Genomic DNA, 15,771 nt, shown 5'->3' on the forward strand with positions numbered 1-15,771 from the left:
TGGAACTATCTGGATTCAGTTCGCTGGTCATTGGGTGATGATGAACTAATCCAAAATAGAATTAACTCGAATTTATCCCCAACCTGTTCTGAACCAGATCGGTTTTCTCTGGGACCCTCATGGAACCATGAAATGACCATTCCACCCTTTTCCGGTGCGCGTGCTGGGAACGTGCGCGGCATTTGCTTCTCCGTACCGACGTCACTCCCCTACAGTTGTTTATCCCTTTTGTTTCGATCTGCCACCGTCTTATTGTTCTATCACCTCCCGGCGAAGAAGAAGAAGAAGCAGAAGAAGAAGAAGAAAGAAGAAGGAGATGCAATCCGGCGGTGGTTATGGAGGAGTCTCCGAGATCCAGCAATTCATGGTCGACAACTCCTCCCTCTTCGCCATCTCTTCCTCCTCCGCCTCTGCGGCCACACCCGCCGCCGACGCCGCCCTCACGCACCACCCTTTCAAGTACCAACCGCCGCAGATGCCGCCGCCCTTCTCCCACTTCCAGCCCATCCCCACCACCCAACAGCTCCTCCACCAGCCCCCGCCTCCTCCTCCTCCTCCTCCTCACCACCACCACCAGTACTTCCACCTCTTCCATCCACCTCCCTCTCCTCCCCCGCCCCAGCCCACTCAGCAGCAGTACCTCCCTGAGACACGGAGGTTCATCCCGTCGCACCACCTCGGTGGCGCGGCCATGGATCAAGACTCCTGCCCCGACAACTCGGCCGCCAGCGGCGGCACTCCGCGCTTCCTCGCCTCCGCGATGAGCTTTAAGCTCGCCGTCGACGGCGGAAGCTGCGAGAGGATTGATGACGACGGCGGCGGCATGTTGCGAGGCGACGATGTATCGGAGAGCCGCCTGCATCACTGGCAGAGAGAGGACGATTCCGGCATTGAAGAACTTCCTTGGTGATTGTTTATTCACTATGCCTACGATGCCCACCATGTGTTTGTAGATTTGCCCACAAGAAAATTTGCAGCTGATGATTCCTAGGAGTTGAATTTTGATCGCGAAAAATAGAAAAGTAGATGAAAAGAACGGCTAAAAAGACAATATTGAAATGATTTGGAAGAAATTTAATAAGAGAAAAAAGATCCGCTTTTGCAGGAGGCCGCTCGACATCGACTACATCGACAGGAACAACAAGAGGCGGAAGGATGAGGAGGCGGAGACCGGAAGCAGCAGCAATTTCTCCAAGAAGAGCAAAGATATTGTGGATTCCGAGCGCGGGGAGGTCGCCGGCGGCAGCAATTACAAGATCTTCAGTGAACTGGAGGCCATCTACAAGCCCGGCGGCAGTGTGAACGTCGGCCAAACTGGCTCCGGCTCTGCCCTTACCGGCGAGGAGATGACCCACCCTGTCTTACATGCCGCGGCCGTCACGCCGCCGCAGGACGCTGCCGTCGGTGGAGTGTCGGAGACGTCGGCCGGAGAGGAGCCAACCGAAACGGTGAAGAATTCGCCCTCCGAGGAGCGGAGCAGGAGGAGGAGGAGGAGGAGGAAGCGGCGGCTGCGGCAGCTGAATGCGATGGCGGCCTTCTTCCAGCGCCTGGTCAAGCAGCTGATGGATCACCAAGAGGGCCTCCACCGGAAGTTCCTGGAGTTGATGGAGCAGCGGGAGCAGGAGCTCGCCGGCCACGAGCAAGCCTGGCGGAAGCAAAACGCCGCCAACTCCAGCCGCGAGGAGGCGGCGCGAGCCCACGAGCGTGCCCTTTCCACCTCCCGCGAGGCCGCCATCGTCTCCTTCATCGAGAAGATGACCGGCCAGCACCTCCGCCTCCCATCCATTCCCCCCCAACTCTCCACCGCAGAGGAATTGCACAAAATCCAAAAGCCTAGTCCTGATGCTTTCAACAATGCCGGCGACGGCAGCGAAGAGCCCCCGACGCTGAACACGCGCCGATGGCCGAAGGCGGAGGTGCAGGAGTTGATCGGAGTGCGGTTGCGGCTGGAGGGCCGGTTCCATGAACCAGGGCTGAAGGGCCCCCTGTGGGAGCAGGTGAGCTCAGCCATGGCGACGATGGGCTACCGGCGGAGCGCGAAGCGGTGCAAGGAGAAGTGGGAAAACATCAACAAGTATTTCCGGAAGGCGAAGGAGAAGGGGAGGAAGCCGCCGGAGCAGTCCAAAACCTGCCCCTACTTCCACCAACTCGACCAGCTCTACTCCAAGACCAAGAATCCAGCTCCGTCAGCCCACTTGAATTCTCCGCTCCACAGCCCGAATACGATTCCCACTGTAATCCCGCCGGCGGTCGGCGAGAGTAGTCGGTTGACTCCCGGCGAGGAGGACGACGAGGAGCAGCGAAGTGAAGAAGAAGAGGAAGAAGAAGAGAGCCACGGAAACCCAATGCAATGGTAAATCTTCCTCTTCTCTTTCTCTAAGCTTGCTATGCTTTTTAATTAGCACTATAATAACATGTTTTAGTAGGTTGTTATAATAAATTATAAGAAATTAATAATAATCACTGTAGGTATAGTGATCACTTATCATCCTAATGTACTTTACTATATTTATATATAATCACGTTTATTTCTTAAAAATTAATATGGAGTTTCTGTAAATGTGTGCCTAACGATGGAGTAATGCTCATTTTATAATTCAGATGTTCACATTTTGTCTGATTAATTTTAAAATAAATAATTTTTTTTCTAACTCTGAACACAACAACTTGCACACATTTAGAAATCGATTTTTAAGATTTAAATTTTAATCCTCTTATTAGTTGTGGGATGGATAATGGGTCATCGGGTTTAAACTAATTAATCAATTAATTAATATGGAGTAGTAGAGGATAGTTTCTTAATTCTATAGGTTTGCATGAGATTTTTTTATTTGAGATTTGTATCATGTAGAGAAGGATTATGATGGTGCTGTGTTGGGGGAGATTTTTTTTTATTTCAGATAAATTTGAAATATAATTTATACATATTATTAAGGAGTATTAGATTTGGCACTAATCTGATTAATTAGCCCTAACCCTCTGTTTACGCGAAGGAAAGGAATTCAAAATGGGAAAAAATAATCTATCCACCCATTCAGTAAATTGGAAAATGAAAAATAATTCATCGAAAATGAAAATCTTTTCAAAATTTTTATTTCCGTCCTCCAGAACGAACACACATGGAAAAGAGAAAGATTCAAAAGAGAAAACAAAGTTTCAGATTATGAAGAATGGTGACTGATGGCATTGTTTGAGAAAAAGATTGCCATTATTTCTTGCTAGGGTTCTAAAGCATAAACTTAAACCTCTGCTTGGAAACTTGAGTAGGAAATCACAAGCAATTCAATAAAGTTGGAAATGAGAGAAGATGATCACAATGGAATTCCATGATTGATGATCCTTGAGAGGGCACCATGCAGAGATTTCCTTTCTTCCTTGATTTGAGAAGCTATGGCAGAAACCTACTCATATTTAGGAAACAAGCAAATTTTTCATAATTAGATGTTACAAAAATATCTACAATATTTTCATTTATATTTAAATAAATTTTATCTAATATATACATAGATATATGAAAGAAATATCGGACTAATTTTACACTAAACCAAATTGACTCAGTGTCCTAGTTCATGCACTTGTTTGAATCTCTGAAAGTTTTCATGTAAGATGTCAAGGAAGTTGGCATTATGCTTCAAGAATTTTGAAATGTGTATCATGCTTCATTAATATTTTCAAAGAAAATGACAATTGGCATAAAATTCAAGAAGAATGTAATGAAAGAAAGATGAGATTGTCCAAATACGAACCTCCGAACGGTATCGAGAAGCATCTGCCTTTGGAAGATCAATTAGGCTGTCTTTCAGGGCTGGAAAAATATCAAGGCATCTTCATCAAAGCATGCACAAGTATGAGCTTGCTAGATAACTTACACGAGGTTAACTTACACATAAGTTCTTTTTCAACATGATTCGTAGCATTTAGTTGCCTCTGGATTTGTCGTCCTTCTTCCCTGCGGTAAAAGTATCGAGTAACTAACGAGAAAAAGTAAGCGAAATGAAAACAACAAAGAATGCAAGTAGGCTGACATAAGCATCCCCTGCCCTCTTTTGATATCGTCTAAGGCTCGTGTAGCTCTATCCTGTACGAGAATGTTATCATAAATACTCTGATTTGCTAATTTAAAGATAAATCAACAAATATGAATCATACTCAAAGGCAACTCCATTTTAAAATCAATAGCAAGAAAAGATGAGTTCAATGGCTTCCATGTGTAGACCAGATGGATGATCTAGAATTTGAAGACACTTGAATTGTGGCATATAGATGTTTAAAAGAACAACAAATTGTACAAAACAGAAATAGCTAATATTCAGAAGATTTTCTGGATAAGGAATTGAAGAGAAATCGTACATGTCAGCCAGAATGAAACACATCATATTTTTCAGAGACATTCAGGTACCACATTAGAAATGAGACGGAAATTACCTCCAACTTCTTACTTTCATTTGTAACCATATTCACGGATTGTTGCAACTCCTTAACTTTCGCCTCAGCGCTAGATAGCAAAGACTAAAAGAATAATTTTAGCATTAGAACTTCAGGCCAAAGCATACAAAAAAACACAACTTACATGCTGTGTGCATCAGATAATTTTATCTTTTGCTTATTGCACATTGCACAAATCAAATTACAGATAGGTGAAGAACAACCTCTAGAATTCAAGATGAATACGCTAAAGATATGTTTGATATTAAGCCGGTAAAAGGTATGAATTATGTTAGTTTCTAACACTAGACCACATGGCAGCTGAATATGAATTGACTAAACCTTTTGTATAAAGTATGAATATGAAACGTGTGGTTGCCACATTCTTCATTTTGCCCCTCAACTCAACAAAAGTGGAAAGACATTAGTTAACTGAATTGGCAATCAGATGTATGGAAATAAGACCTAGTCTATTGTCTAACAATTACAATTATATATATATTCTCAGCACCAACCAATGAATATAGGATCCTCTGCAACCAGTAGCTTTTAGGAATCCTAGAGATTTAAGGCCCATATGGATCCTACATTTAGACATTTAGGCCACTACGGGATGATGAATGCATTATAAGTAACACGCAGAGAAATAAAATGCCAAATGAGGTGTATTAGTAGGACAATTGCTAACCAGTTACATATGTGAATTTCAATGCTTCCTCCTGATTCCCGAAACTTCTCTATGAATTTATAACAAGAGGAGCAGAAGAAAAATGGTGCCATGTCTTCATACCACAGAACTTCGAAACCATATGCAAAGAAAAAGCATTCACTGGCTATTTTGTCTCAGATAAGGTAAGACAAACTTCTTTAAAGGTCTAAATACAACCTTGCAGTGATTATTTTGAAAAAGTAATTCCAGGCAAGCCCTCCAAATTTAGCAATTTCTCCTTTATGGATAGTATCATCAGACTTCATGAGATCTTGTTAAAATATAGATAACACAACTTAGGAAACTTGGCAGTTCTGTTGGTGAGTCTCCACTGTTTCCATTGATTGCATGTAAATTTTCTCGTCAGTTTATATTATTTTGTCCATTATAAGAACATAGAGAAATCAGTTGCCATTGTTATAATAGTTGCAGAAGACAGAACAAAGTCAAGCTGAGTAAAGAATTCTCTCATAGAACATTGTAATATAACTTAGATTCCTTTGATTTTGTGTATGAAATTTCTAGTCAGTGATTTTTTTTTTTCCAATAGTTGCAGAAAACAAAACAAAATAAGCCGAGTAAAGACTTCTTTCTCGCAAGACATTATAATAGCACTTTTAGTTAAAAGGAATATGAAAAATAGAACAAGAGTTAAATAATTCCAACCTCTTCACTCACAAAGATACGCCTAGTGTTGCGGATCAGATAACGTCTAGGTCCTATAAGTTTGATGAAATGTCAGTATTTTGTAATTGATGGTATAACATTAAACAAGAAAACGTTCAAAAAAGAAAGTGACCAACCAAAATGTTAGCATCTTAGTTATACAGATTCCCTAGTATTAGAATAACAGTGTAAAGAATAATAACCCATGACTGCTAAAACATGCTGTTACCACGAAAAAAGTCTGCAAGAAGATTTGGCATGTGAAAATAAAAAGACTTCACAGGGTATATCTGTATAATTTATTAAGTGTTCAGTTTTTACTAGTATGTAGTGTATTTGAAAATGTAATTAAGTTAAATTATCTTACATCTCATTAGCGATGAGACAACACTTTACACTAAGGCAGTGTCTACTTAGAAGGAAGCAGTTATCTACTGTGGAGATTATCTCCATATGTTTGTCATAAATAGTTAATACTTCTCAATTGTAATTAGTCGGTAAATATAAGATTCATGAAGTAAGGACAAAATGTTCATCACATCATCCACCCATATACACAGTTAGGCAACTTCATGTTTCACTGTTTAAAGTTCTCAATCGATATAACAAGTACTTCTCAATTGTTGTTAGTCGGTAAATTAAGATTCATGAAGTAGGGACAAAATGTTGATCACTCATTGCCCAAATACACAGTAATGCAACTTCATGTTTCACTATTTAAAGTTCTCAATCAATATAACAAGTAGTTCTCAATTGTTGTCAGTCAGTAAATATAAGATTAATGAAGTAGAGGGACAAAATGTTCATCACATCATTGCCCATATACACAGTTATGAAACTTCATGTTTCACTGTTTAAAGTTCTTAATCGATATAACAAGTAGGAACATGCATTCTGATATGAAGAGATCAGTACTAACTTTTGAGTAGGACAAGCCCCAAGCCTGCAGCAATTCCGCAAGACATGGCCGGATGAGTTGCAGCCTCAATGATACCCTCTGCGATAAACACCAACAACATATTCATCCATGCCAAATCAATTGAAAAAAAAGAAGGAAATTAGAATGGTAAAAAGAGCACCTTTGATCTTCGCCACTGCCATTTCTTCGGTAGCAGCATAATGATCTCTCGCCACTTGAATCTTGTCCTTGATAGAATCCACCAGAAATTAAGTAAGACTGAAGAAGACAAGAAAGGGGAAAACTTTCCTTTTTCGTTTAAGAAGCCGCGAATTACTTTGGCTACGTCGAGGGTTTCCGAGTAGGCCGAGAAAGCCCATGACAGGGACGATCCGGCGGACTGCATGGCGGAGACCGCGGACGAGGTGACGGTTTTGGTGATCTCATCGGTGGAGGATCCGGCGACCTGGAAGGCTGTCTCGGCGGCGGCGGTAACCGCTTGCTTGAGATCCTCCGCTCCGCGGAGGGCGTGCTCGATCCACGGTGCCGCGGAGCCGGGACCACCCTTGTCCTCGACGGGCGCGGCCGACCCGTCGTGGGAGCCGTTGCCGGAGTCGGCGATCGCCGCCATGATTGTGACGGAGCAGGAATCGAAGACGAGAGCGAAATAGACATCAAGTATCAAGAGCCGGACCAATTTAATTTGGTAATTTCAATTTCGACCCGGCCCAATTCGCTCGAATCGGCCCAATCGAATCCGACCGCATTAATAACAACGGCGAGCCGGGACTCGCTTCCTTCCACGCCGCCGGCGCAAGCAGAGAAGCGATGATGTTACGCCGGGGGGCTGCGTCTCTCGCTCCCTTCCTCTCCAATCTCAACAGATCGGCTATCTCCTCTCCCTCCTTCTCGAGAATCGTCATCTCGCCTCGCCTGTAAGCGATCTCTCATCTCTATCCCCTAATATTCTGTCGTTTTGATTGCATCGGTAGATGCATAGGGTGATCGGGATTCGTCTCGCAGTTCTTCCTCGGCCTCCGCTTCCTCCGCTACGGAACAGGCGGCAGGCGTCGGCAACAGTGCAGGGACTAGAAAAAAGAGGTCTTTGGGGCGGCAGCTGTGCCAGGTTGGGTTGATTAGCCTTGCGGGTGGGTTTTTTCTCAGTGCCATCAACGATATAGCTATCTTCCATGGATGCAGCAGGTGGTATTTTACTTCTACCATTGTTACGCCTACTGATTTTTGCCTGTGAATTGTTCTTAGAACTCAAAATTTATTCTTGTTGATTAATGTGGTTGCGCTATGCCGATGGACTAGGTATAGCACTGTAGTAGAGATTTGCTACCTTGCGATAAAAGTAGGTGGAAAGATAGCCTTAATCCCATCTCCTAATGGTTTGTCTTATGCACAGCTGCAGCTGCATTTCCAAGGATTAGGGTTTTAGGTTCTGTTGTGCGATTGACTTCTGAATTTCGGATTAGGCAGAGTCATAATAAGGAATTAAATTGATAGTTGATTCTTCATTAGCAATTTAGGACAATTGTAACAATTTAAATGGCCTACTCAATTTAGGTGATGGTCTGTGTTCATCTGCCTATTATTTAGAATTAATAAGGACAGACGCAGCGTCGTAACCAACTCACCTATGCCCCCGGGGCATAGGTGAGTTGGTTACGACGCAGTAGACTTGCAGAAGAGGGCAAGGGTTCGAATCCTGGCGAAGCCAGGCAATACCCTCCTGCGTCGTAACCAACTGCATTTTCTCGATTTACCTCCTCACAGATGGTCGTGGGGCCGACCGTGTGGGACCGCTAAGGTGGCGGATCCACCTTTTGCAGAAGAATTAATAAGGACAGACTAAAGATCATTATGAGAAAAACACGCAGCAAGAATTGTTTGAACAGATTTTATTCAGTTTCTAATTTTACACGCAGCAAGAAAGACACGCATCAATAAGGACAGACTCTTGCTCATAGGCTCTTGTCTGCATGTCTTTTCCCCTTTCTAATTTTACAAATCCCCTGGAATTTCAATTGTATACTAATATTGCTTATATTATCTCTTCTCTGCTACATTAAGTCGTGTAAAAATTTCCATGAGTGAGTAAGAATAGAACACGTTGTAATGTCTACATACAACAGTGATGCCCAACTGTCACATCTATTTGAAGCTGTGTAAATGGATTTTATCCATCACTGAACTCTATGTAAGACCACCTTGTTAGTAATACCCAAGCATTTTATTAAGTCAATTAGATTTTTTTTCTTCCTTTACCCTTGATGCCTTTATCTTTAATTAATTCAACTTGATTAATCTCAACATATTTCTTACTTTAATCATCTATTAAAGCTACAACTTATTGTTTGATAATGCCAATATGTTACACTATTTTAGCATAATAACTCCTTGCATTCATCTTAGCATTATTATATACATTAAATTAATCTTTGATACATGTTTTTTATTACGCACATTCAAACACAAAGCATGGTTGGTCCTAGTATATATTTTTGTTTCAAATTTCCTTTTAGCTTAAGGGCACATGAGAATCACACAAAACTCCATAAGCTCATCTCATCGAGCTCTTTGTCGTATGAATGATACCTTCACCAATTTACTTGTTGAAAAATAAATCTAAGATATCTAAATCTCCACATGGACAAGCATACTCTACATCATTGCGTCAGAATGAATTGTCCTCAACACATGATGGGAATTGGACATGACTAAGAAAGTGAAAAAAGTGCGTCAGCTTTATCAATTTTTATTCAACTACTTTCATCAAAGTTTCCACAACTAATTAAGAGTCAATTGACCTTTGAACTGAGAAAATGAGTTCTGTAAGATGATCATAATCTCTACCATTACTCATTGAAATTATTGAGAAACTAGAAAGAAACAAACATTTAAGCTTTATGAGAAGGGAACTATAAAAAATGATTCTTTTATTTCCATTAGCCACCATTGGATGGGAAGATCTCTAACTTCTTGATTGATTGACCCCATTATTTGCCTGGTAATTGCCCATTTCCTAATGTTCCTCTTGATGTAGGCAAAGTAGATGTTAATTGAGATCAGTCTGATGAAGGACTATTCTCATAGCTTCTCATAGTCATATTAGAATTTCCCAAAGATCACATAGTTGATTGTAGTTTAATATTTCTTTTAGTCAAGCAGATTTATGTAAGCTATATTGTGGTGCATGATGAGAATCTTATAGCTTCCTTCTCATTTGATTCAGTAAAGCAATTGAAAAAGCTAGCCAGAATCAACAGATAGTGGAGTCGCTAGGGCTGCCAATTGTAAGGGGTCCATGGTATGATGCTTCTCTTGCAGTAGGTTATAGGCGACAGTCAGTGTCTTCCACATTTCCTGTTTCTGGACCTCATGGAACTGGCATTTTTCAGTTGAAGGCACTTCGTCAAGGAGGTTTTACCTTGCATTTAGCAGTTTGCTTCATTATTTTTTTGTACATATTATCTTGTTCTTGCATCTTTTGCCAATTTGCTCTATGTTTAAGATGCTTAATGGCACTTTTGCTACTGATTCCTTTCGTTTAAACATGTGTTCATGTATGGTGTTTTTTGTAGGATCTTCTGACAAAGTACTTTTTGTTTTATGAAAACCAAGTCATAATCTGCACAATTCTCAATCTTGGTGCTTGTCCCAGATACAATTGTAAACTTTCCAAGGAAATAGAAATATAAAACCTGCTATTATCCTCTCATTCTGCACCTTAATTGCCATATGTCACTTTCTATGAAAATAAGGATTTGGAAGTTTGAATTCTTTGCATTCTTCTAGAGGCCAAAGCACTGAACCATACTCTAAGAGGAACTTACTGACTTTTTTAGAATTTTTTATAATCCATCTCTCTGCAGGATTATTATTGAACATTGTGCTGATAATGCTCTGTTTATTCTGAAATTCTTGCAAATTTGCTTTATCTTAGGTTTGCTTGCCTATATTTGCCCTATAAATGTGCTCAAGTAGCTTAGATACTTTTTTCACTAGCTGTATATAACGAAATGAGTTGATTGATCAAAGTCACTAGACTTATGTTCAAAGTTGACTGCTTGGTTCACTTTTCTTCTTGAAGAATAAAGATTTTTTTATTTTAGCCGACTTCAAAGTGAGAACCAAAAGTGAAAAGTAAACTAAAGAGATTGTAACACATCACACTTGGTTTCTTTACATGAGTTCAGATTTTTTATCTGGACTTATTTTCTTCTTTGTTACTCATCGACGATTATATCTAATCCTTTCGAGTGCTTACTGTTTTCTGGTGTCCTATCATTGTCAAGACCAAATTGGAGGAAAAAAACATTTGCGATTTTATTCTTTTCCTAAACAATGTTTTCTTCGTATCACAAGGTTATTGATTGGTTTCCCCTTGCGATGCAGAGGACACAACCTTCTCATTCTTAAAGCACCATGACTGGGATATACTGATCCTGGAGGCTCTCCTTCATGTTCCTTCCAACAACGAGAAGCAGCAGACAATACGAGTAAGTGTCACAGGCGATTGCTTGTCGCTCGATGCAACGTCTGAGTGTATTCAGTGCAAACTCCCGCAGTCTTCTGCTACACCAGAGAAGTGAGATTTTTGGGGGTATTGCTCGGTTTAGATCTCACTTCTCACCTTAACATGGTGAAAGGGTTACATACAAATGCTGCCAGTCTCATACACATGTAGCTAATAAGAGTGCTCTTGGTGTAGACTGTAATGTATTAGTGTCATAAGATGCTGCTACTGCATCATCGACTCTTCAATTCTTTCGAATTATCGTAGTTTTTCTCCTTATGTGCTATGTGGTTGCCCGATATCACTTTGCCGGATAATTTGGTACCAATCAGAGTTGAATTTATGGTCCGAAATACTGGCCCGTACCATCCAGAATACTATTGATGCATTAGTGGCATAAGATGCTGCTACAGCCTCATTCACCAAGTAATTCTGTTATTTTTCTCCTTGTGTATTCGAAGTATGTCGATGTTTGATATCGCTTTGTTGGATATTTTGGTACCAACCAAAGTCGAATTCATGGTTTAAAATACTCGACATAGAATGACTTCTTATGTATTGGAAATATGTGATCATTAGACATCACTTTGTTCGATATTTTGGTAACAGTGGAAGTTAAATCATGGTAAGATATTGTTCGATGCTGTTTGATACATCCATAGATAGCTACGTAATTCTTTTAGAATATTTGAGGATTAATGTATAGTATAAAACAGTTTAGGAGATTCAATTGAACATTCTAAGCTTGCAAAACTTGTACTGCGGTAATGCACAAATTTCGCAGTCATAAAGTTTGTTCCATATGATCAACATTTGTGTCTTTTATGAGATATCTGCTCGAATGCAACACATATGACAACCTTATTATTAGAAACAATGGCAGATACTGGAGCTTATTGGAGAACTGTTGCTCTACTTGGCATCCTTGGATAACAAGTTGTTGGACTGGATCCTCTTGACATTGGTAAGCTCATCCACAGTGTCACCTCGTTCAAAGACTGCGGCAGCACCCATTCCGGTACCTGTAAGCGCCATAGAGATAACTTGTTCAAACCAAGAACATTTCGAATGGTTAAACAAGAGGAAGAGCTGAGGATGAGGGAATATAGAGGGAGACCTATGCACATTGAGACGATCCCGAACCGGCAATCTTTGCCTCTCCGCTTCATTTCATTTAGGAGTGTGCTGACACAGCGGGCACCTACAAGGACAAAACCACAAGTCTCATGTACTTATGGGCTCATGTTATTGATGAGAATTTGATACTTGAATCTTGTGTTGGTGCCAGAGTTTCAAAGCTCGAATTATCGTTATTCATCCGATAAATTTCCAAAAACTAAACATGGGTACACCGGTTAAATTTCTCTAGCTACATCCAATGCTATGCGATTACTACCAGGGACAAATGTTGAGACAAGTACCTGTTGCGCCCAAGGGGTGACCAAGAGCAATAGCACCTCCATTAACATTCACTTTTGTTGGATCCAGTTCCAGTTTCTTGCAGCAATATGTGTATTGTGATGCAAAAGCCTATGTGAAACAAAAAATTCAGGTAATATACTAGAAAGAAGACCATCAAAACAAATTGTCCACGAGGGATTACCTCATTTATTTCAAACAAGTCGATATCCTCAATCTGAAGACCAGCTGATTTTACTGCTGCTGGAATTGCAACTGCTGGACCAATACCCATCACAGCAGGGTCTACTCCAACTGCAGCAAAACTCCTAACAGAAACCATATACAAAAAATTTTTAATTACAGAACAGCAACTATATGATACTCAATCACAGGAACAAATCCACATGAGATAATGAAAATAATCATTATACAATATCTCAAGCTAGATCTAGCATATTTATTAGAATAATGGTCGAAGTCGTTAAATGGGTACAGGAAATTCAACCTGAAAACACCAATAATTGGAAGTCCCCTCCGCATTGCTTCATCCCTCCTCATCAAGAGGACAGCTCCAGCACCATCGCTTACTTGGCTTGAGTTGCCTACAATGAAGTATAGCATCAGATATCGTTGGCAAAGGATCAATCGATATAGGATTATAATACAAAAAACAAAAAGAAAGACTACCAGCAGTTGTACTTCCATCCTTTCTAAATGCTGGTTTTAGCTTTGCCAAAGTAGAGAGAGATGTCTCAGGCCGAATACCATCATCGACAGAAATGGTCACTTGCTTTTCCTCACCAGTTTTTGGGTCTACAATCTTTAGTACAGATAGCATCGTCAAAACCGTGAAGCAAAAGATAAGATAAGAGCAGAACATTTAAATCATTTAATATTTCAAATCAACCACCTTTGTCGTCACTGGAACAATTTCCTCTGTAAATTTACCAGCAGCAGTAGCAGCAGCAGCTTTCTTATGAGACTCAACCTAAATGTAGAATAAGCTAAGGATGAATCTAAGATCAAGAACAGCATCACAAACTCAATGCAAACAATGACCATAGACTCACAGCAGCCTTGTCTTGCTCTATCCTGGTCACCCCATAGCGTTGTGCAACATTCTCCGAAGTAATTCCCATGGGAAGCAGACAATCTTGGGCTTGTTTAAACTCATTCAACTAAAGCACTCAGACAACATGCGTTAGGAAGAAGAAAATAAACAAAACACAATTTAATGAGAGAAAAAGGACAGTATTATCAGAACCATACTTTTGGATTTACTGAACCATCCCAACCCATTGCATTTGCAGTCATGGATTCTAAGCCAGCGCCTATTCCTGTATCAGCGCACAGCAAGAGAAGATCAGCAAAAGCTCAAAATGCCATAAAGAAGACAAGCAAGCAAAAATACATTTTTACCAATATCATAGAATCCAGCTTTGATAGCAGCAGCAACATCAGCAACTGCCTGAAGCCCTGATGAGCACTGCCTGTTCACAGTTCTAACTGGGACAGTTTCTGTGGAGAGGAAAGATGTACATGTAGTGTGAAAACATCTTTCGATAGATGCTACAGATAATCAATCTGAAAAAAGTCCAACTACCAGGAAAACCAGCATAGAATGCAGCCATCCTGCATTCAGTGGCTCTTTGGGCGCCTGGTGCCAGAACAGTACCAACCACAATGTCCCCCACTTCATTTGGATTGAGCTTAGTCTTATCCAACAACGCCTGAAATAGCGAAAGCTTCCAGCATTATTTCAATTCTTTGATCTCTATGCCATGAAACAAAAATCTGTGGAAAAACAGACCTTCAGAACAGCAGAAAGTAGCTCCTCAGGGTATGTATCCTTGAAACCCCCTCGCTTGGACTTACAAATTGCAGTTCGGTAAGCACTACATAAGGGATCGGATTGACAAACATCAGAAAGGAACCAAAGCTTATAGAACGATAACAAACCATAGCAAAGAATTAGCAACGATGTGCCCAAGGAATAATAGATCCAGTAAATAAGTTCTCAAAGAGCAAATGGAGAAGAATTTGAGAAAAAAATAGAGAGAATCCGTGATAGTTTGATGTCAAAACCAAACATATTGTATCATCAAACTTAATCAGAAGAATAATCAAAATTTTGGATAAGGAAGAATTACAATCACGACCATAAGGGCTAGAAGTATCTTAACCAAATCAAAATACGTGATGCTTAAGTTATCCTACTTTTCATGATAAAATTGACATCTTTAATGAACGATCAAGTCCGCTCTTGTTAAGGAGTGAATCGAAGATTAGATTTTTTTTTCAAATGAGAAAAAAAAATGTCAAAATAGAGAATTGCGCATCCAAGTTAAAAAGATCATAAAAAAATTTCCTCTAGATCTAAGTGATGTGATAATGAAAACAACTTACGCGACAATCACAACGTCGTCCCCAAAGCAAGAGGTCCTCTGGTAAGCAGCGCTATCCCCAGCAGCACAAGCAGATGCCTGCCATCAAAAATGTCAAAAGGGAGCGAGTTAACAAACTCTCGGAACCGTAAAAGATCGTCGATTTCCCAGGGGGAATCCATCCCAATAACAAAGAAAATTCTGAAAACAAGACTTTCTGCCAAAATTAACCATGAGATAGGGGAAATGACATCCTAAGAAAGCTACAAGTACTAATCGGGAAAGAGGGAAAGAAGGGGTTGGCGATTACCGAGATCAAAGGCGCAGAAGCAGCAGTTGATGGCTGGAGGTGCTGAAGCAGGACGCGCTGCCGATTGATCGCCTTCTCCATCTCGTCTCGATCCGATGCAGATCGCCTGACTCGATATCCTCTCGCAGTCTTCCCAAAAAGATAGATACTAAAGAAAGAAGACGCGTCCACGCCATTATAAATGCACAAGATGACCGCACGAGAGTGAATCTATGCGCACGGCCTCACGGCCTCAGACCTACCGTTGACACGGAACTCAACCCACCCGTCGATCGACTAAGAAGGGAAGGCATCCGGCCGTTGGATTGATTTCATAATGGATGGAGACCAGACGGTGCGATGGGCCGCATCCAGATCTGGAGATCCGAGGTGGCTCATACGGAGTTGTTGTTTCTAATTTTTGTTTTCTCAGGGGGGCGTTCGAAAGAAATCCATTACATGATACGTCAACAG

At 40.9% G+C, this 15,771-nt stretch overlaps 4 protein-coding genes across 4 annotated transcripts; 2 read left to right on the forward strand and 2 right to left on the reverse strand.

Annotated features, from left to right (window-relative positions):
• Positions 1-285: 285 nt before the first annotated feature.
• Positions 286-2,528, forward strand: LOC141827586 (uncharacterized). Its single transcript, XM_074714876.1, has 2 exons — positions 286-906; positions 1,106-2,528. The coding sequence occupies exons 1-2, from the start codon at positions 317-319 to the stop codon at positions 2,355-2,357; spliced, it is 1,842 nt and encodes a 613-aa protein (XP_074570977.1). The 5' UTR covers positions 286-316; the 3' UTR covers positions 2,358-2,528.
• Positions 2,529-3,135: 607 nt separating this feature from the next.
• On the reverse strand, positions 3,136-7,351 carry LOC141828183 (RGS1-HXK1-interacting protein 1). Its single transcript, XM_074715560.1, has 9 exons — positions 7,036-7,351; positions 6,880-6,946; positions 6,720-6,797; positions 5,801-5,853; positions 4,426-4,509; positions 4,026-4,078; positions 3,885-3,949; positions 3,747-3,805; positions 3,136-3,401 (listed from the first exon to the last, which is right to left on the reverse strand). Exons 1-9 carry the CDS (start codon positions 7,327-7,329, stop codon positions 3,312-3,314), a joined length of 843 nt encoding a protein of 280 aa, XP_074571661.1. The 5' UTR covers positions 7,330-7,351; the 3' UTR covers positions 3,136-3,311.
• Positions 7,352-7,513: 162 nt separating this feature from the next.
• On the forward strand, positions 7,514-11,502 carry LOC141828084 (uncharacterized). The gene is made up of 4 exons (XM_074715444.1): positions 7,514-7,633; positions 7,722-7,901; positions 9,940-10,127; positions 11,103-11,502. Exons 1-4 carry the CDS (start codon positions 7,527-7,529, stop codon positions 11,297-11,299), a joined length of 672 nt encoding a protein of 223 aa, XP_074571545.1. The 5' UTR covers positions 7,514-7,526; the 3' UTR covers positions 11,300-11,502.
• A 481-nt stretch (positions 11,503-11,983) lies between these two features.
• Positions 11,984-15,451, reverse strand: LOC141826708 (3-ketoacyl-CoA thiolase 2, peroxisomal-like). Its single transcript, XM_074713989.1, has 14 exons — positions 15,319-15,451; positions 15,031-15,107; positions 14,435-14,519; positions 14,228-14,354; positions 14,044-14,142; positions 13,894-13,961; positions 13,695-13,802; positions 13,535-13,612; positions 13,312-13,444; positions 13,130-13,226; positions 12,827-12,950; positions 12,645-12,753; positions 12,341-12,424; positions 11,984-12,245 (listed from the first exon to the last, which is right to left on the reverse strand). The coding sequence occupies exons 1-14, from the start codon at positions 15,397-15,399 to the stop codon at positions 12,136-12,138; spliced, it is 1,380 nt and encodes a 459-aa protein (XP_074570090.1). The 5' UTR covers positions 15,400-15,451; the 3' UTR covers positions 11,984-12,135.
• Positions 15,452-15,771: the final 320 nt, after the last annotated feature.

This window comes from Curcuma longa, chromosome 4, assembly GCF_044706935.1.
Source record: "Curcuma longa cultivar G26 ecotype Majalengka, Jawa Barat chromosome 4, ITB_CL_G26_1.1, whole genome shotgun sequence".
NCBI lineage: Eukaryota > Viridiplantae > Streptophyta > Magnoliopsida > Zingiberales > Zingiberaceae > Curcuma > Curcuma longa.

Excerpts from the sequence above, each read along its gene's own strand:
- LOC141827586 (XM_074714876.1), top strand. The coding sequence starts at position 317 with ATGCAATCCGGCGGTGGTTATGGAGGAGTCTCCGAGATCCAGCAATTC. Across the intron at positions 907-1,105 it reads GGCATTGAAGAACTTCCTTG|GAGGCCGCTCGACATCGACT; the intron begins GTGATTGTTTAT and ends CCGCTTTTGCAG.
- LOC141828183 (XM_074715560.1), bottom strand. The coding sequence starts at position 7,329 with ATGGCGGCGATCGCCGACTCCGGCAACGGCTCCCACGACGGGTCGGCC. Across the intron at positions 3,806-3,884 it reads TGTTGAAAAAGAACTTATGT|CCCTGAAAGACAGCCTAATT; the intron begins GTAAGTTAACCT and ends ATATTTTTCCAG. Across the intron at positions 3,402-3,746 it reads CTTCTCGATACCGTTCGGAG|GTTTCTGCCATAGCTTCTCA; the intron begins GTTCGTATTTGG and ends AAATATGAGTAG.
- LOC141828084 (XM_074715444.1), top strand. The coding sequence starts at position 7,527 with ATGATGTTACGCCGGGGGGCTGCGTCTCTCGCTCCCTTCCTCTCCAAT. Across the intron at positions 7,634-7,721 it reads ATCGTCATCTCGCCTCGCCT|TTCTTCCTCGGCCTCCGCTT; the intron begins GTAAGCGATCTC and ends TTCGTCTCGCAG. Across the intron at positions 7,902-9,939 it reads ATCTTCCATGGATGCAGCAG|TAAAGCAATTGAAAAAGCTA; the intron begins GTGGTATTTTAC and ends CATTTGATTCAG.
- LOC141826708 (XM_074713989.1), bottom strand. The coding sequence starts at position 15,399 with ATGGAGAAGGCGATCAATCGGCAGCGCGTCCTGCTTCAGCACCTCCAG. Across the intron at positions 14,143-14,227 it reads ATTCTATGCTGGTTTTCCTG|AAACTGTCCCAGTTAGAACT; the intron begins GTAGTTGGACTT and ends TCCTCTCCACAG. Across the intron at positions 13,445-13,534 it reads TTGTTCCAGTGACGACAAAG|ATTGTAGACCCAAAAACTGG; the intron begins GTGGTTGATTTG and ends TCTGTACTAAAG.